The 20,063-nt window shown below is 53.9% G+C and overlaps 1 protein-coding gene across 2 annotated transcripts; it reads right to left on the bottom strand.

Annotated features, from left to right (window-relative positions):
* Positions 1-3,225: 3,225 nt before the first annotated feature.
* On the bottom strand, positions 3,226-15,481 carry ASB10 (ankyrin repeat and SOCS box containing 10). Of its 2 annotated transcripts, none has more exons than XM_010707776.4 (5): positions 12,884-15,021; positions 11,459-11,726; positions 10,400-10,904; positions 9,241-9,354; positions 3,226-9,075 (listed from the first exon to the last, which is right to left on the bottom strand). In XM_010707776.4, the coding sequence occupies exons 1-5, from the start codon at positions 13,104-13,106 to the stop codon at positions 8,890-8,892; spliced, it is 1,296 nt and encodes a 431-aa protein (XP_010706078.1). In that variant the 5' UTR covers positions 13,107-15,021; the 3' UTR covers positions 3,226-8,889. The 2 variants fall into 2 exon arrangements, with proteins under 2 accessions (XP_010706078.1, XP_003214298.1); XM_003214250.5 differs by lacking the exon at positions 12,884-15,021 and adding an exon at positions 15,050-15,481 and having other exon boundaries at positions 3,227-9,075.
* Positions 15,482-20,063: the final 4,582 nt, after the last annotated feature.

Below are 20,063 nucleotides of genomic sequence, written 5' to 3'. Positions count from 1 at the left end.
GCAAGAACCCAGGATCCTCACTATAGGAGACGCGTTCCCAAGCGTGTAGCTTTGCTACTGATGAATCCTCAGGACAGCAGAAGGCTCCTTACAAGGACCTGGCCCAAGCCAGCATTTCTGAAATAAGGGGAGTCTATAACTTGGAGGTGAGGAAAATGCAGAGCCATCCGTTTTGGGGTTTAGAGTCAGAGCTGGCACTCCAGAACATCACACGTACCTTTCCGATAAGCCTTGCGCAGGGGCAGCAGTGACGGGGGCCAACCCTGCGCGACACCCCCTGTGATCCAGCAGGGTGCCCAGAAGCAGCTCTTAAGCTGCCTCTCCCTGATCTGACAGCTCCCTTTCCCAGGTGCACGAGGGAAGACAGAAAGCCCTCCCAGCACTGCACCTGGAAGAATACTTTCTCTCAGCTGGAGTGAGGGCTGTTGGGTTTTCTGGGTCTCATCAGCTAAGGTGCCAACCATGTCAGTACCCAGAGTGACAGCAGTCGATCCAGGCGCATCTGCACCATCTCTCCTTGCCCATTTGCCCCAGGCCCCACGGGTGAGGCAGAAAATACTGCAGTGCACAGGTGAAGCAGCACCCTTGTCCTCAGCAGGTCTACCCAGCAAAGATCACACCGTGGTCCACGCCAATGAGTAGAGCACAATCCCACCTCAGGACTTCAGCATTCCCTGGCACCCCTCTTGAATCCTGCACCCAGTGCTGGAAACACCGTGGGCAGACAGATGGCACTGAAACCTGACTTGTCTGCCCCCGGTCTCCTGATTTCAGTTCTTCACTCCTTGAAAAAGTAGAAGCCTTCATACATCTCTGAGGCCTGTTCTGTTTAGGAGAGCTAACATCTCCTCCATCCAGGGTTTTGGCTTTTCCTGCTCTGGAAGAGTGATATTAGTCAAGCGCTGCAGATAAAATCCTGGGTCCTGAGGCACACGGTTGGCTTCTATTGGCACTGCAGCGGTATTGCCTCACTGCTGTTCTGGCATCAGGTGCAGCTGAAAGTTCCTGCTTGCTTTTGGCTCATGTTTGTACAGCAGACCAAGACTGGTTGTTCTGGGCAACATTCCCAAAGCAGTGCCCGCACCTGAGCTGCAAAGTTACCTTCATTTTCTCCCTGCATAATCTCTCCGAGGACCGTTGTAACACAATGGAAAAGTGCAGCAATGACAGCAGAGCAACAAGATCCCAGGTTGCAGCAAACGAGGACATGCCCAAATGCAACAGCAGTGAACACAGAAATAAAGGCAAGAAGCTGCTTGCCTTCAGAAGACCTTAGGGATGCAGGGATCTCAAGAGAGATACCCTCACCTCCACTGCCAACCCTCAAACGAGGTCTGGAAGGGGTGCATCCTGGCTCCACCCCTTCTATCACTCAGTACATCGCCTGCACCTGAGCTCCCCTGGGCTGCCCCTGCCTTCCCACCAGGTTCTCAATCACTGCTTCAAGCTGTGGCAGCATTTCTGCTACAACCATCAAGGTAGCTCCTCCATCTAGGCCAGCTGCTCAGCTGCAGCATGACTGTTCCCAATGGAGATCAGAGGCATTTCTCAGGAAATATAGCTTCTGATACAGACAGAATGGGGAGAAGGGAGAGAGAAAGAAAGAGCAAGGTAAGCGTGAGATCTCCAGGGAGAAATCATCACCAAGTCACCACCTTCATGAGAAGAGAACTGCTCAAGGCAGAGTAGAGTCCTCAACAGGTGAGACAGGGTGCATTTTGTATGATGGCATAGCTGGCACTGTTGGCCCCTGGCTGCAGGGGATTGAGCAGGGGAAGGGGGAGGTTGGAGATTCCTGGAGGTTACCAAGGAGCCTTTGCAAAGGGCTTTCTCCATTCAGTCACAGCGTCAGAGAGTCACAGAGTGCTTGGGTTTGGAATGAGCTTCTGGAGCCTGTCTGCTCCAGCTCCCTCCCACATGGCCCAGGACCACATCCACGTGGCTGTTGAATATCTCCCATAATCTCTGCAAGAAACCTGTGCCAATGCTCAGTCATCTGCATGGTAAGGAAGCGTTTCCTGATGCTCAGAGTCCTGAATTCTGACCGGTGCCCGTTGTCTCTTGTCCTGGCCCTGTGAATGTTGAAAGGTGCTCGGTTCCATCTCCTTTTACCCTCCCTTCAGGTGTTTGTGGACACTGATGAGATCCCCTGAGCCTCCTCCCCTCCAGGCACACTGATCCTAGCTTTCAGCCTCTGCCATGATCTCAGCATGCCCCATCTCTGGCAGGTTGGGCCTTATGGCCCCTGGAGCTGGGCTTTGCTGCCTCCAGGGGAGAACTTGGTATTTTTCTTTACAGGTCTGCAGCCCCAGCAGGTGCAGCATCTTCTGCAGATTAAATAAGCACAGTGGCTGTTCCTTCCTGTGGGTCTTCAACACCTGTGAGCAGTGCCAGGTGCAGGACAGCCCTCCAGGTAAGCCCCTGCTTATCACTGTGTCTTCAGTACAGGAAACTGTCCCCAAATGGGCGACGAGTTACACACTCATCTAGTAGTTCTTCACTCTATCCTGCATTTTCTTAATTTCATTCTGAAATCTTTATGTGCTCTCTTTATGTGAGAGAGCATCTGCTCTTTCTGTCCCCTTCCCACTGGCCCTTCAGCCTGCTGAGGAAGCAGCCTTGGTCTGACCAGCTGCTACTGGTGAGCTGTGAGATACCTTTGGTACTATGGGAGCATCAGCATCTGAATGGGAGCAGAGGTGTGTGAGCACTTGTCTCCGTGCTCCTGATAGTGAGACGCAAGAAGCACTGAGCACCAGCAGAGCTGTGGCAGGGCCAAAACTGACACGGAAAGGTCAGCAGAGAGCTCTGCTTGTGGCTGCACTGTGGGGCTGCAGCTCAGGGCAATGCTGAGGGTTCTGCTGCCACGGGGTAGAGGACCTTGGGACGTCTGAACATCATGGAGAACCTCCTCAGGTGAGTCCCCATAGAAACTCATGGCAGCAGCCTCATGTGTATCACTCCTCGTGCTGAGATCCTCTGGAGCTCCGCAGACACTGCCCCGTCCCACAGGGTGACACATCCAAAGGGGCCGGAGTCTCAAAGCCAAAGTCTGTGAGTGGAACTGAGCAAGAGAAAATATCGAACCAGGAGTATAAGCTACCGTCACCTTTTATTTCAGAATGTCTTTTTCAGAATCCAGAGTGTGCAGCACATCCAGAGCAAGGAATTCAACAGAGCCGGTGCCAACCAGCATTCATACAGTGCAGGGAGCTAAGGGGAAGTCAGAGGCATCAAGTGAAGTATCCATGAGCAGAGCTGTTGGTGGAAACATGGAGCTGTTTAATTACCCCAGGGTCAGATGCAGTCCCAGCTGCAGTGGAGGCCAGCAGCAGACCAGCGTGGGAGTGAAGAATCATGGATTACAGTGCTGTAATTAAGCACTCTGATCAGCCTGGGACTTGGGCTGAGCATCGCACAGGATGAAGCGTGGCCTGGGCAAGGGCAGGCCTGGTGATGATTTTAAAGGTGACAGAGATGAGAAATCTACATTCAGCACGATAAGCTATTCTAAGAGGCAATTAGCTAGCAGATTAATTATCCTCACTATTAAAACCCATCTCATTTCTAATCTGTTTTTGCCCAGCTTCCATTTCCAGCACTGGACCTCATCTTATCTCCGAGTGCCAGGTAGAAGGGCTGGCGATGCTGAAGAGCCACAGCTGCCCCACACTCCCTGTGCCACCAGGAGGTGTGGGGCCGTCCTGGCAGAGCACCATCGCACCTCTGCCTGCAGTGCCCAGGACTGCACACAGCGCCCTGGGAATTGACCGTGCTGTGTAACCCACCGCCTGGCCCAGATTTGCACTGCTCTGCATCACTGGCAACCCACAGCTCGCTCGTGGCTCTTTGAATCCTCACCGATTCCTTTTTGCTTTGTTTTTTAAAATACAGACTCCAGAGTAACAGATGCCAAAGCTCGCAGTGCCTGGGCACCTTCCTCAGGCTGCCGTGTGTGAAAACAAGAAGCTGGTACATATTCCTGCTCTGTATTTGAGGCAATAGCAAGGGATGATATTCGTATTTCACGGTGGTGGTGGTACACCACCTATTGCATCAGTGACTAAGGAAGGTGCTGAAAAGGAACTAATTAACAATCTCTGTAGTCTGTGGAGGATAACTTGCATCCAAGAGTTTTTAGTTGGCTGATGAGTTCACTGGACCTTTTGTTTTGCTTTATGACAAATCATGGCACATTGGGGAACTTGAGATAACCGAGGGAAGAAATCTGACGTCTGACTGGTATTTAATGTGGTCACAGATATCCAAGAAAATAGAGAGCACTTAATTCAGCATAGACCCCAGCAGTCCCAGGTAAACAGCCAAGGGATGCTCGATGAATTGGTGAAAGCCAGCGCCCCAAATAACAGCATTCATTCTTTCTAAGTGAAAGAGTTACTTATAAACACTGGGGGCTTTTGTTCATTTGTTTTGTTTGTTTGTTTGTTTTCTTTGTAAGCCTACAAGCACTCAGTAGAGCTGACTACATACAGATGACATGTCTGGACTCCTGTAGGTCACTTGACTTGGTTCTACACCATATTGTATGGGAAATGTGAGCTGTCTGCTATAGGCGATGCAATCAGTATTAATGGAGTTGAGGAAGCTGGGTAACGGAACAGTTATGCCATGTAGCTCTGCCAGGAGTACTGCTAGCATTCCATTCCCATATCAGTGCTATGTGTTATTAGCACGCAGGGAGAAAAGGAAAAGTAATTTCTGGTAGAATTGTTGAGGTGGTTAAAAATGAAATGTTGGGATGGTGAAAGCGTCAGGTGGTGCTTGGCCAGAACAACAGGATCTGCACTGCAGGAATGTCAGGCTCCTGAAAAACTGGCTTTGGTGTATCCAAGTTCCAGGCACAGCACGGAAGCACGAAGAATGTAGGCTTCATTTTAATACAGAGACCAGATAGTGGACAGCAATGAGCTCAAGAAATAGAAGGTGTGTTGTGTGCCACCTGAACAGAGGAGATTCTGGTGCCAAAGCACCTCCTGGGCCTCATGCACCTGGTAATGCCAAGCACAGTTGTGCACATCTCACAGCCACGGCGCTGAGAGTAACCCTACAAAACACAGTGCAGCCACATTTCGGATGCGAGGCTCAGGGCCAATCCTCTCAGCTCAAACGGATGCACCGGGACCTGGGAAGGTCTATGCTTGTGGTTAAGGGGGGGTGGCAGCTTTTACACAGGGAGTGACACAGCCAGATGGAATTCCGACTGATTAAGGAGGGAAGAGGCAGTCATCTGTAAGATCTGGAGTAGTTGACGCAGAACAGTCCACAAATGCACAGATTTTTTGAAGGCAAGAGTTTAAAGGTTTGATTCTGTCCTGTGCGACCTGGTGTAGGGAACCTGCTTTGGCAGGGGGGTTGGTCTCGATGATCTCTAGAGGTCCCTTCTAACCCCTACAATTCTGTGATTCTGTGAAAGGTACGCCATGAAACAAGGTGACAGCATGAGGACAAATGGCAGAGATGATGGGCACAGTGTGCAACTTAGAGCTTCTTTCTAGAAGAGTATCATAATACACTTACTGGGTCCAAAAATTGGCAGGTTAAATGCATGGTAGAGGAAGATCCACACAGAGCTGTTAAATATGATAATGTGGCACATAATGCTGCTTACCGAGGGACAGGACAGGTGAGGATCAAGCAGATATCTGAGGCTGGAAAGCACATAGGGAAAGGTTACAGAACCACCAAGGTTGGAAAAGACCTCTGAGATCATCCAGTCCACCTGTCCACCTACCACCACTTCCCCACTAACCCAGGTCCCTCACTGCAACATCTCCACGTTTCTTGAACAACTCCAGGGACAGCGACTCCACCACCTCCCTGGGCAGCCTGCTTCTGTGCCTGACCACCCTTTCAGGGAAGAAACTGTTCCTAACATCCAGCCTGAGCCTCCCCTGGCACAGCGTCAGGCCGTTCCCTCTCACCATATCGCTGTTACGTGGGAGAAGAGGCCGACCCCCACCTCACCACCACCTCCTTTCAGGCAGCTGTAGAGAGCCACCAGGTCTCCCCTGAGCCTCCTCCAGACTGAACAATCCCAGCTCCCTCAGCTGCTCCACGTGAGATCTGCGCTCCTGACCTCGCAGCTCCGCTGCCCCTCTCTGCACACCCTGCAGAGCCTCCATGTCTTCCCGCTGTGAGGGGCCCAGAACCAGACAACGCCATACCTGAGTTACAGCATCACCAGGGCTGGTATCAGTGGAAGCTGACCCTTCAGCTAAAGGAAGGGGACACTTGGAAGAAGGGGTAGGCAGTGTTTTCAGAGAGGGCAGAGTGACACCCAGCAGCTGCGGCTGGGATGGAAACTTCTGCTTGGAAATGGGACAGCTTTGTTCTGGGCACGGCCATGGGCTCACATTACTCTGCCGGTCACCAGGGCGCCTCCCTTTGCTCTGCCCAAAAGTGCAGACGAATGCCAAAGCTGAAAACTGCCTGTGCCCAGGAGGCATTCCTGGCACCTGGGTGCAGCAGCTCCCTGTGACACTGAAAACAGATTCAAGCTGGTTTCAGTGCAGCTCCTGCATCACAGCAGGTGCCCAAAGAGGACAGGCAGCTCCTGGAATTGGGCTGCCCACGTGTGCAGGGGCACTGTGTGCTCCTCTGGTTGCAGAAACAGAGATTCTGTAGGTTGATCTCTTTCAGACTGCACTGCCCTCAGCGCCGAAATGCAGGGCAGATCCCAGCGGCCGCAGAGGTGGTATGGGGCTGGGCCTGAAGTCTAACAGCTGTGAGAAATACCATCGGCAAAGTAGAACAATTAAATTCAGGCCTCCTCTGACCTCACAAAAATGATATTGTATTAGTAGCTCAGTACACATTACTGAACATACATTACTGCAGGACAGCACTGGAAATGTGGATGGTGATAGGACAAGGGGAATGGTTTTAAACTGAGACAGAGGAGGTTTAGGTTGGATCTGAGGAGGAAGTTTTTCAGCCAGAGGGTGGTGAGGCGCTGGAACAGGTTGCCCAAGGAGGCTGTGGATGCCCCATCCCTGCAGGCATCCAAGGCCAGGCTGGATGTGGCTCTGGGCAGCCTGGGCTGCTGGTTGGTGACCTGCACACAGCAGGGGGTTGGGACTGGATGAGCACTGTGGTCTTTTTCAACTCAGCCAAAACTAAAATTAAAACAAACAAACAAACAAACAAAAAACCAAACCCATATGCACTGCTCTGTAGGCTGCCTCCATACCAAGGATGTCTAGCCAGCTTAAGGCAACCCAAATCCACACCATCACCACAAGACATGCCCTCCTATTTTGTCCTTCCTCCAACCACAGATGCATCATACCAAACTATAAACCACTATAAAAAGTGGTTCGAATTGCAAGAATTAGGCTATGGGACTTGCTCCCATAAACAAATCACCCTGAGCAGCCATGTGAGCTTGGCCAGCAGAGAGGTGGTGACTTCATGCTGGGTTCCAGCTCTGGTTCAAGGCAGTGCACTCCTGAAACGTGCTACAAGCAGGGGCTGCTATCCCATGTATTCAAAAGCTCTCACTCCCTTGCTCTCCTCCTGCTGTTTTGTAGGCAGTTGTGGGAAATCACCTCCTCTCCCTGCCCACTGATGCCATAAAGGAAGCTGTCAATCCTTTTTGGGTTACATCATCTCTATGCTGTGACCACGTTACCTGGCCATGCAGACTCTGCAGCCAGCTTCCTGGCACACGCTGTGAGCCTAAGAGCACATCCATATTGTGTCCCGTTAGCAACCACGCTGTGCGTGATGCATCCCTGGTGCAAACACACAAGGAATGGCACACCACAGCTCACCGTTCTGTCAGGCTCACTACTTCAGAGCAGCATTGACTGGCTGTGCAAGGCAGTGGTGACGGGGAGCAGAGCTACGCTCTGTGTCCAGGCAGAGGCAGAGGTCTGTCCCACTGCTCAGCCTTCAGCTCTGCACGTCCCTGTGCCCTGGGACCAGTGTGGATATTCAGAGGCTTCAGAAGATCACTGCACAAAGAGGAGTGATCACAGTGCTGTCCTAGCACATACTCTGCCAGACAGCAGCAGCCCAGGCACTCCCTGAGGCAGTGACAGGATGGAATTAACTTCCAGCAAATAGCTAGGAGCTGGTTAGCCTTGACAGCACTGACTTAAAATCACAGAAGTAGATGCTACTTTTACCTTTCTCACAGTGCAGCATGAGCTGTGCGTGGCCCCGCACTGGGCTGTCAGTGGCTGGGGGCACAGGGGCAGGCTGCTCTGTGCCCAGGGCACGGTTCCTCCTCGCCCCACACTCCTGGAGCTGGCACAAGCACTGCTCTAAGCTGCAAGGCCAGGCAAATCCAGACACTGCACCTGCATGGGAAGAGTGCATTCAGGAGGCCTCAGCTCCATGCCCAGCACCCTTCGTCCCTGGTCCTCAGAGGAGCAGATGGACGCGTAGGTCTGAGTACATGAGCTGCTGTGCACAGCTGTCACACTGAGCTGGGACAGTCTGCAAGGCAGGGCAGAAGTTGTAGGCTGGCATTTATTAGTGATTATTCCAAAAAGCCTTGTGTACAGACTGTAAACATGACAAAAGATAAGATCCAACAGACGTCCATGACAGAAAGCAGCCTGGGTCGGGTTAGAATTTGTAGGTTTGGGATAGGAAGGCGGATGGTCTACAACAAAGCTGAGATCAATCCAGCACGTTTCCCCGATCCACAAAATGCCCTGAGCCTCATCTCTTGCTTTTCTTGGTGAGTCTGGAGCTCGTCCTGGTTAGTGTGGGTGCACGGAGCACTCCAGAGGAACGGGAGGCAGCACGCAGGGATGGCAGGGACAGCACAGCAGAGGCGCTGGCAGCAATAGGGAAGGGATCAGCGGGAAGGATGTAAAATCTGCACAGAAGGACACAGTGGGATGTAGGGCCACGCACTCAGTAGAGAACGTCCTCGAAACTGAGCAGCAGGAAGCGGTGCAGGGCGCTGGGCAGGCGCAGCTGGGAGAGCACCGGGAGCAGCCGGCCCTCCAGGAAGGCCCTGAGTGCGCAGCGGGCCAGGTGCTGCAGGGAGCGGGGCCTCTGCTGCAGGGAGAACAGCGACTGGTAGAAACGGGGGTACTTCTGTGGGGAGAGAATAGAGACTCAGAGACACACAGAACGGACGGTCCCACTCCGGGAGCAGAGCTGAGCCGGGTGGTTCCCCTCTGCCCCGGCACTCGGCTGCAGCCCTCCCACCCGCTGCCCTGCAGGCCCCCCAGCCCCGTTCCCAGACCTCCCACCCCTCACCTGCACAACTTCTGCGGGCACCGCCGACACCCACTCTTCAGACACACGCACGTGGTCGTAGCAGTTCATCAGGGCCTCGATGGCACGCGGGCAGGCATTGCAGTACCGCAGCACCTGTGTGTGGGAGGCAGCCCATGGATGGAAGCACGGCCCTGCGGTCACAGCCTCACCTCTCACAAAGCTGCCTCGGTACTCCCACCCCCGTGCTGTGCGCCTGGCTGCTTTCCTCACACGTCTGGTCAGAGCAGGAGCCACGTGGGGCGGGGGCTGACGCCGTCCCGTGTGCAGCAGGACCAAAGCACAGCCCTTCCGATGGGAGCTCCGTGGGGCTCTCGGGGCTGCGCTGTGCTGGGTGAGGCTGCGGACATCCTCTGCCTGCGCTGTGTGTAATTGGAGTCCCAACACCACGCGCCTGTGAGCCCCAGAAAGAGACTGTACGCATTTGGTGCGACGCAGATCTCTGCTGTGCACCGTGCCCGTGTTTCTCAGCACCCAGAAGTGCAAGAGACGCGCTTGGGACCGTTTCTTTACACCAGCACGGTCTGGGGAACACACAGCACCCACACGTGGCTGTACCCAGCACAGCCCCACAGCCCCGGGTCCCCACTCCCTATGGCCCAGGCCAGCAGCCGCTGTCAGAGTCTATTCCGGCTGTAAGAGTGATCCTCATTATCTGGCGTTAATAGGAGATTAATTAGTGTTAATTGTTGATTTTCCTGTATTTTCCCAAAGGGGAGAGCAATCTGCTGATCTCCGGGCTGGGTAATTATTGCACTGCTCAGGAATTAAGACAGGAACTTAACTCTTCATTTGCTGGTGTCTTGCAATGAGCTGGAGGATACACCCCAGGGAGGAGAACCAACACCTGAGAAGAAGGCAGGCAGCGCTTCCTGAGGCAAGCAGTTACAGAAACTTGGCAGGGATTGTCCATACAGCCCAGCAGATGGGTGCTGTAGAACCCTACAGGAGAACACGCCCCAGGGAGAAAGCTTCAGGAAATCCCTTAGCAATAGCAGCTTTTCCTTCTCCCCCAGCCCTGGGAGGAAGCAGCCAGGCCAGCAAGCCCAGAGCACACCCTGCTGCGTCAGGATCACCCTCGCTCCCCCTGCAGTCCCAGTGTCACTGTCTGCCCTCCCGCTGCACTCCCAGCCCCACGCACCTTGAGGAGGGAGCCAGGCCAGATGCGGATGGCCCCGTAGTTGAGCAGGGTCCGCACCACGAGCTCGGGATGGTGCTCCAGCTTGTAGGCAGCTGTCTGCAGGATGTTGTGCAGGGCTGTGTTGCCACTGTAGTTCATGATGTTGACGTTTGCACCCCGGGCCAGCAGCAGCTCTGCTATCTGAGCGCTGGCGTTCTTGCAGGCCAAGTGCAGTGGGTGCTGATGGTCCCTGTCAGCAGCGTTGACGCTGGCACCGCTCTCCACCAGCAGCTGGCAAACCTTGTAGTACCGCTCCATGTCCCGGGGCGAGTGTGGCTGTGCGCAGGCAGCATTCAGCGGCGTCTGCCCCTCCTCGTTCCTCGCCTCCAGCTCTGCTCCGTGTTGCAGCAGCAGCTGGACGTGATCGGGGAGGCCGTGCCGTGCTGCCACGTGCAGCGCTATGTCCTCCTCCTCCTCCGTCCGGCTGTTTACATGGGCACCGTGCTTCAGCAGCTGCTGAACGCACCTGTGAGGGCCGTGAAGACTCGGTGACAACCCCTCCTGTACAGCTCCTATCCTACCTGCAACCCCCACATCTTCTTGTCTGCACCACCCCATGGCTTTCACAACTTCCAAGAATCCCCGAATCCCAGCTCCTCATGCCTGGAACAGTGGGTTTAAGCCAGGACAGCTGGGCAGCAGAGATTCTGTTGCCCTAACCCAGCCTCCTTTCTTTCCACAGGTGCCTGATAAGCGTCAGTACACCCAGGGTCTGCATCCACATCCATCGGCACACGCGTGCCTCGAGTTCCACAGCATCATCCATCAGCTCTGTGCTGCCAGTGGGCAGCAAGGCAGCAGTACCACATTCGGCTGCATCGGCTCTGAGAACTGGAGCCTGCAGTCATCTGGCAGGCATCTGAGATGGCCCTGGCCCAGGAATATGCAGCCAAGCCACCCTACGCACCAGCCAACTGGTCGCATCCACCAGCCCACCTGCAGGTGTGTGGAAGGATCCCTTCCGCACAAGGTGGGGCTCAAGCATGGGAGATCCCCCTATTTCCCTTGGGCAGAACTCACTTGATGGAGTCTGGACTCTTGCAGAGATGCAGAGGCTTGTAGCCATCCTCAGAGACAGCCTCAGGGTCAGCGCCAAAGCTGAGCAGCAGGCGCACGCAGTCAGTGCTGGCTGCCACACAAGCCTCGTGCAGGGCAGTCTTACCCCCCGGTGCGAAGTTGACGGCAGCACCCCTGAGCAGCAGGAGCTGCAGGCAGTCTGTGTAGCCCCGGCTGGCTGTGATGTGTAGTGGTGTGGTGAGCTCTTGCTCGTAGCTCAGAGACCACAGTCCTGCAGAGAAAGGGGAGTCAGGGAGCCACATCCGGCCCTGGGTCCAGAGCTGCCCTGTTCTAAGGGTACATAATATACCTCCTGAGACTGGGGTTTTCCCTCAAGGAGCTCAATCATGCTTTGGTAACCTGCCAGTTACCAAAGTCTCTGCCTTGGGCCTGGCCCGCTGAGGGCACAGGACAGCCAGGATTGGGCTGAGGCTGATTGCCTACCCCAAGGAGCAGGAGAAGCCCCAGGGCCAAGGCCTTTTCCGGGGTTTGGCTTCTCATCTGCAGCTCACCTGAGCAGCACAAGACTTCTGCTGGCAGGAGCACAGTGGGTGAGGAGACTGTGGGCAAAGGCAGGGCTGAGAGCGACAGGGTGGTTGGGGAGAACAGCATGCGTGAGGCATCACCAGAGAAGGACCAGGCAGCAAAACAAATGGTTGCTGGAGCAGGCTGTCACAAAGAAAAGCCCTGAGCGTGGCTCAGACAGGCAAGCCTCAGCAGAGATGGTCATCCAGGGCCCGTGGCAGAGGAGCAGCTGAAAGCTGCCAGTTCCTAAAGATGCTGACTCAGCTGGAACCACTGCTGAGCTGGTGCAGTCTGCAGGCACACAGCCTGTAGCTGTTAAAGAAAAGCTCTCCTTCAATCATGCTTCCTGCTGCCTCTTTGGGCTGAGCTGCAGGGCCGTGTCCCATCCCAGGCCACCCGATTGCTCAGGACTGCTTCCTTCTTACCTCTTCTTGCAGAGATGGCATGCACTCAGCTGTTCTTATAGGACTGGGTTCAAACAGAACCTCCCCAAGGACCCAGCACAGAGCTGTGGCAACTCCTCATCCATGACAGCTTGCAGAGAGCACCAGCAGCCCTGCAGCCAGCTTAGCTGCACAGAAGCACAGGGACATGGAAGCAGGCTATAGGAGCACAACCTGGAGCCTGAATTCCTGTGTCCAGAGGGGAAACCCAGAAGCTTTCCCACACAGCCATATGAGGGCCAGGTGCCCAGAGCACACCTCACACTCCAACCACAGACAGGGGCACCCCACCACATCCAGTACTCACTTCTATCCCCACCTCTCCACAGCCAAAGCAGAACCCATAGCACACAATTCTACGCCCTGCAGCAGAAGCAAAGCTCTGAGGGCGCCCGGCAGCCCCACGCAGCAGCCCTCGTACTCAGCCCACGGAAATTGAAGCGGTAGTTCCTCCACTCCTCCAGGTCACTGGTGTCAAACACCGCGCTGGGGCTGAGCTGGTGCTGAGGGTGGCTGAGGAGGTCGTCCACAACCCCCTGCTCCCCTGCCAATAGCGCCTGCCAGAAGGCCTGGGCTGGGCCCTCTGCCTTCCGTGTGCAGATGGGCTCCCGCTGCTCAGCCCCTCTGCCCATGGGACTGCCCATGATGTAGAGCCCAGCCTGCAGTCGGAGCCACGGCCGGACCCGCTGCCTCCACAGCCTGTGGCACAGCCCCACCAGCGCCGTGCTCTGCACCGCCTGTCTGGGAGCAGGGACATGTCACAGCCCTGCTTGGCTCGGGCTGGGAACGGCTCAGATCTCTCTGCTATTTTGGGAACCCTCGTGACCCTGCAGTAGTGCCAGGGGCAGGGAAGAATCTCCCACCAGGCAGCAGCGCTTCTGCATCGCTGCCGTACAGGGAACCGCTGCAGCACCGCACGCAGCACGTGGGGTGGAGGAGGAGGGTAGAGGCAGGACGTCGCTGACAGGACAAGAGGGAGCAGTGTCTGCCGTCACCCCACTGCTGCCAGTGCCACTGCAGCACCACGTCTCTGACTGCCTCACAGCACGCAGCTGCCATGCTGCTGGCTCCGTCCAGCGCTGCGCTCACCCCTCTTTGCTGGTTCCAACCAGGTCAGTGGCACCAGGCAGGTTTTTAAACAAGCAATGGGAAAGTTATTTCTTATCAAAGCTCAAAGTCAAAGTAGCATTAGAAGTAGATCAAGGATGGGAAATGACGCATTACAAGCCAAGTGAAAACATAGAATGTGATTATCCTTTAGATCTCTTCCTATATTTCCTTGAAATTCAGCCTTGCTGAGAGCTCCTACAGTTTAAGTTCTGCTTTTTCCCATTCTCTGACAGCCCTGTCACTGGGCATTCCTCACTGCGGTCCTTTCACCCTAAGATGGCATTTTCCCTTCCACACTTGCTGCACAAACACATCCTCCCCCTGGTTTCAGAAGCGCACTTTGCTCACAGTGCTTGTTACCACGATTTGTTCAGAGCACATTCTCACAAACACTCCAAACTTCTTGAAAGGTTTCATTTTGTGTCACGACGTTCAGATCATGCAGCCAAAACAGACACCAACAACAAGGATACGGAGACCAGAGTAGAGTATAAAATGGGAACCTTTCCCTCCTAATAATGGAAATAAATGACTGCACTCTATCCTGATATCCTAAAGCATCCTTTGCCTGTGCAGACTTCACCACCAGCAGCCCAGGCACAATGCAGTGCATGAAAGAGTAACAGGAAGGAAGACCTGGGTGCACTGCCTCCCCTCGTGGGACCCTCAATGTCCCCACAGATGTAAACAAGTGCCCAATGAGAGCCTGAGTTCCCCAAGCCTAAAAGCACTGTGTGGGAGACAAAAGGTGGTGTGAGTTGGTGTCATGGGCACCTGGGGGCCGCTCAAATACCAGCAGGGAGGAACCTCAGTGATGCCAGGTCATGGGGCTCTAATTTTAGGCCATCCCTTGGCACGTTTCAGCACCCGTTTGTGCGGTTCAGGGACACGCAAAGACTCAGGTGTGTCTGATGTGTTCTGCATTTCATCTTTGGTCCGGGCTTGATGCACAGACCTGTTTGGTTGGGTTTTTCACATTTTGAATCTTCGGTGATAACACGCACTTCTGGGTGACATTGTTTTACAGAAGCTGCTCTGTTTTCTCTGGGACACAGATTTTATAAGCGAGCTGCTGAAGTGCCTGCCAGCCCAGCACAGGGCAGGAATTAAAGCGTGCAATTAATGGCTTTCTGATAAGTAGTCTCAGTTACGCAAAGGGAAATAACATCTGTATTTTTCTTCCTAAGTAGACCGTAGCAATACAGAACATGGTTATAAAAATCCTGGATCTCAGTAACCTTCACCATCCAAAAAGTGTCAGCGCCTGCATCTGAAAGCTCACCCCTGTTGCCTCTTGCTAGGATGGATCCCCCAAAGCCCAACTCAAGTCAATATGGTCTGCAGCCTTGTGCCAGGATGCTTGAGAAGAGCCCACGCCTCTGCAAAGCGGCCTTCATCCTCAGCTCCTCAGCCTCTCCACCCCGGCACAGGATGTCACCAACAGCCTCCCCTCAGCGTTCCCACTCTGCACACCCACCAAATTTCTTGCTGGTCCAGCGCAGCTCCTCACTCCTGGTTTCAATGATGAGGTTGATGGCTGCACTCCGGGTGAAGAACTTCTGAACCATCTCCAGGTCCCCGCTGAAGAGCGCGTTCTGCACCAGCAGATCCTGGCACTGCAGGGGCTCCGTGCGGCCGACCCAGGACTGCTGGGCAGCCACACTGCGCTCGGTGCGGGGGGACGGGGGCCGAGCACACCTCTGCTGATCCGGCTGCTCCTTGTCCTGCTGCAGCGAGCGCTGCGTGGCAGAGCTGAAGGGAAAGGAGCAGTCCATGATGGGCAGCACAGAGGACAACTCCAAACCTTGCAAGCCTGCTGCAGCTGAGAGTTTCTTGTCCCAGGCTGCCTCCTGTGCAGGCTGCTCCCAGTTCGCAGCTTCCCAGCTCTGGGCTGGGTTTGGGCACAGGCTTAACTCACCCCCGTATAAATAGTCCTGCTTGGCAGCTCCCCCGCGACCTCCCACCTTCCAGGAATTTATTTTCAGCTGCTGGATGCAGTCACCCACACGGACTGGGCTGTGCGAAGGACAGAGGCAGCCTCAGACTTCTCTCCGTGCTTTCTGGTTCACTCTACAGAATCCCTGCCCTTCACTGTGCCCCCACCTTGGAAACAAGGGAACAGAGACAAGGGTGGTGGTAGGGAGGGTGTTGTCAGAAATCATATGGGACAGAGTACTGAGGTATTCCCTTCAGACCAATCCATAAGAACTAAAAAATCCTTCCCAAGGCCCACGTGCTGCTCTGGGAACTGCAATGAACACAAGGCAATGAGGAAGGGCAATGAGGAAGCCTGCACCCTGATGGGCACAGGCTAAGCCCTGGGAGGGTCAGCTCAATTCCCTGGCACTGCAGCAGACAGACTCCTATGGGAACCTCGGAATGTTGTAATGCCTTTGGGTCTCTGGGTAGGCTGTGTCCAGCTGTGCTATACTCCTCCAGACACAGAAGCCACATTTTGGATGCCCAAATGCAGCCATTGAGGCTTGTGGTGAGGTACAAAGCAGATCTTGTTAGCCATGATGTTGTGGTGACTTGACATAGGTTCAGGACCTGTGAAATGTTTTCAGTCTCAGATTACTTCCCTATAACTAAGCCGTTAATTGCTGTGCCCTGTCAACATAACCTTCCAGCTGGGCAGGCTGTGAATGTCAGCAGCAGTCACTCAGAAGCTGCTGCAGGAACATCAGCCATCCCCTGCAGGGTGCTCTGTGCTCAGCCCAGTCCTATAACTGACCAGAGCCCGGGGTGCTGGGCAGCACAGCGAGATGCCACTGGAGGCTCTGCACCCAGAGCACCGCTCAGCTGCACAGACTCACTGACCTGGGCCACGCTGTCCCACCGCAGAGGGAGGTTCTGTTAAAACCACCACGCTGGCCCAGCAGATGTCTCTCCTGGACTTCATCGTCTGTCCCACAAAACAAGCAAATTGTGTCACTGGTTAGGTATGGGGCTGGACTTCACTCCTGTACTTTTCCGTGTCTGTTTCCAGAGCTGGGGAGCCCAAAAGAACCCACAATCTAGTCCCAGGTCTGCTGGCTGCCTTCAGGAGCTGGGACAGGAGATCCCACTGCCACTGCACAGGTCAGCAATGCCCACGAGCAGAGCACACACTGCTCTGCTATGGCTTGTGTGGAGACACAGGCACACTTATTGTCCAGGAGAACAGCGTGGCCTTATCTCTAACACCACTTTCATAGAATCACAGAATGGTTTGGGTTGGAAGGGATCTCAAGGATCACGAAGCTCCAACCCCCCACCAACGCAGGGCCACCAACCTCCCCATTTCATAGCAGCCCAGGCTGCCCAGGGCCCCATCCAACCTGGCCTTGAACACCTCCAGGGATGGACGGGGATCCACAGCCTCTCTGGGCAGCTGTTCCAGCACCTCCCCACTCTCACAGCAAACAACTTCCCCCTGACATCCAACTAAGCCTTCTCTCCTTGAGCTTAAAACCATTCACCCTTGTCCTGTCACTGCCTACCCTTGTAAAAGGTTGTTTCCCTTCCTGTTTATAATCCCCTTTTAAATACTGCAAGGCTGCACTGAGGTCACCCCGCAGCTTCTCTTCTCCAGGCTGAACAAGCCCAGCTCCCTCAGCCTGGCTTTGTAGGGGAGGTGCTGCAGCCCTCTGAGCATCTTTGTGGCTCCTCTGGACCCTCTCCAACAGCTCTCTGTCTTGTACTGGGGGCTCCGGACCTGGACACACTTTGGAATCCACCTGCAAGCTTAACAACACAAAGCAGAGCAGTGAGAGGAGGGCACACAGAGAACACATCAGCCAGAAGATCTGCTAATCTTCAGAGGCAGCGCAGGGCTTTCGTCACCCCCTCATCTGCTGCAGGAGTGACTGAGGAACCAGGAAGAGGGAGCACCCCTACTGCTCCTCTTCCCTTGTCCCATTCACACAGCGAGCTCAGAGCTGGATCAGGAACTGCCAGATAAGCTCAGCCACTAAGAATGCCAGCAGACGCTGCTGCTGTAAGGATTTCCATGTGAACTCTGGCTTACCTCCCTCAAACTCACATCCAGAACCCTCCAGCCTCTCCCAGTTTCTCTGTGCTCACCACACCACAGAACCCTCATGTCTGTGTGCATATCTGTACAGACGTGCACAGTACTCTCATGTTCCTTCAGTGCAGACACTGCAGACACCCATTCCCCAAACCCTCTCCCCTCTTTGCAGACAGATGTTGACTAGAATTGACCAGCAGAGGTCCCGTCCCAGGGCAATAGGTACAGACCCAATCACAATATTTCTTCTATTTTTCTTGTCCTTCCCCTACGTCCCTTCATTCTGCTGTCTCTTGCACTGCTAGCAGACACCTTTTACCCAGCACCCAGCACTATCTTTATTTACCAGTCCCTAGCTCTTTTCCAGCCTGTCCCTCCAACTCCTGCTGCTGCAGCAACTGGAAGCAATGGGGTCATGCCTCCCCCAGCTGTGGGCTTAGGCACAGCATCCAGACACAGACTTCCACCCTCAGAGCTATTCACAGCCATCCAGGAAACGGGTCCGGAGGGACAATCTGGCTGCTGGGCAGAGCTGAGGGCTCCAGACATCTCATCCACCTTCAGGAAGTTTCACAGACCTTGAGCTGAGATTGTGCACATTTCTTTGCACGCTTTATAACAGCTGCTGCTATGGAGTAGTAGCAGTACTATGGAGCCTTCTTACCTCCATCACTACAAAAACAAACAAAAGCACAAAACACAATCAGACTCTTCCCCCCCATCAGAATGTTTCCTTTATGTTAGCACAAAGTTTTACCTCCAAATCCAGCTCACTGAATCCACCGTGTGCACCATAAAGGGCTGCAGTCTTCTGTGGGGGTGGGGGGAGGAAGCACCTCCTCCTGACTGTTTTTGTACATTATTTTCATATCAGCTACATAAGATCAGCAGCACCCTGCCCTCTGTCTCTTGTGACTTCAGGGCCTTTAGCAAGTTCTGCCTCCAATGTTTCGGAGCTGTGTGTGAGGAAGGAAAGAATACTGAGAGAGTCTGAGTAAATGGGGTCACATGCAACCCCACAACCCATGCCTGACCCAAGGAGGGAAGAGGATGTGCATCCTCTAAACTGCACGTTGCTGTTGTATTCAGCTATCAGTCCTCTTCTAAGAATTTTTACTGTTATTGGAAGAGGTGTGTTTTGGCTCTTCCTAAATCATTTATTTGTTTTATCATTAAGCTTTCCTTGTGTTGGAGGCCAAGATGAACAGATCAAAATCAGAAAGCTTACAGTATATTTCTCATGTGATATAACAGTGCCATGGGGTCAGCAGCTGACCATCACTGGGAGACACCGCAGTGCAAACCTGCAGCCATCACTGCTAGGAGCAGGATCATCTACTGGCAGGTCCCCAGATGGCACAACTTCCCCACAGGAAGCAGTAATTAGGGACAAGGAGAAGAGAACAAAGCTGAGCTGAGCTCCCTTACTTGGGTACACTGGGAACACCGCTGAGTGCTGTCAGGAATCTGGATAAAAGCAGCACCAAACCTTCATTTTGATCCTGATGAGCAGTTCCAGACTTAGTGAGCCACTCTCAAGAAGTGAGTACAAGGATCAACACACAGCACCAAAGGGATGGTATCACAGATCACGCCTCTGGTCACATCCTTTCCCTCATCCCTGGCCTAAGCCTTGTCTGTCACACTCGGTCCTTTCCAACCTCTTCTGTGGTCCTCTTGGCAGCCAGTGTCAGTGATTATGTGTCACTCTTATTTTTTATCTTTCTCTTCCTTCCCTTTCTCTTTCTTTCTCCCTTCTCAGTTTCCATTCTACCCAGCTCGCCTTTACCCACAAAAGCCCCATGCCCAAAGGAACTATTCCCCATAAATTCCTGGTTGCTATGCACAAGGCAGAGCAGGAAAGCAGGGGTCCCTAACAGTCAGGAGCAGTATGAGTGATCTCACAGGGCCCAGCAACACATCCACGCTCAGTGTAAAACACTGCCTCAGGTTACAGCAGAGTTTGTGTCTCTTCAGCATAAGGCAGTGACCCAAATCCTCTGTCCCGTGTCCATCTGGCCACCTGCATTTACCCACTGCCTTAGGAGTTCAGGAACAGCAGCCTTGGGACAGGATGGGGGAAGCAATCCCACCTCCTGAGACCACTTAAAACCTCAACCATGAAGAGGCCCCACATTTGCATCCTGTCATCCTCTGGTTTGATGCCTCTGCCCCCACCCCCATTTTGCTTTGGCCCTGGTAGCTGCACAGGGGTCTTTTCTGAAAATAGGGTGCTGTAGTCACCTGTTTCCTATTCAGGACAGTCAGGGAAGCAGCCAGAGCTGTCACTATTCAAAGGATACGGATGCCAGAGTCCAGCCTGCATTTGAGTACACATGGGGAGCTTGATAATCATCCCACTAATTTTGGACCTAAGGTGGCACCAAGCAAAAAAATGAGAGCTGGAACCTCCTAGTGCTGAAAACGATCAGGAGGAACGGGACAAGGGGATGAGGACAAAGCAGCACCGGGAGCCCTG

This window comes from Meleagris gallopavo, chromosome 6 (assembly GCF_905368555.1).
Source record: "Meleagris gallopavo chromosome 6, MGAL_WU_HG_1.1, whole genome shotgun sequence".
In the NCBI taxonomy this organism is placed as follows: Eukaryota; Metazoa; Chordata; class Aves; order Galliformes; family Phasianidae; genus Meleagris; species Meleagris gallopavo.
The sequence above is the reverse complement of the archived record's forward strand: the minus strand, read 5'-3'. Positions and strand labels throughout refer to the sequence as shown.

Coding starts and splice junctions, on each gene's coding strand:
- ASB10 (XM_003214250.5), bottom strand. CDS start 15,347: ATGGACTGCTCCTTTCCCTTCAGCTCTGCCACGCAGCGCTCGCTGCAG. Junction 10,905..11,458: donor AAGAGTCCAGACTCCATCAA/GTGAGTTCTGCC, acceptor CGGCCCTCACAG/GTGCGTTCAGCAGCTGCTGA. Junction 9,076..9,240: donor TGCCCGCAGAAGTTGTGCAG/GTGAGGGGTGGG, acceptor CTCTCCCCACAG/AAGTACCCCCGTTTCTACCA.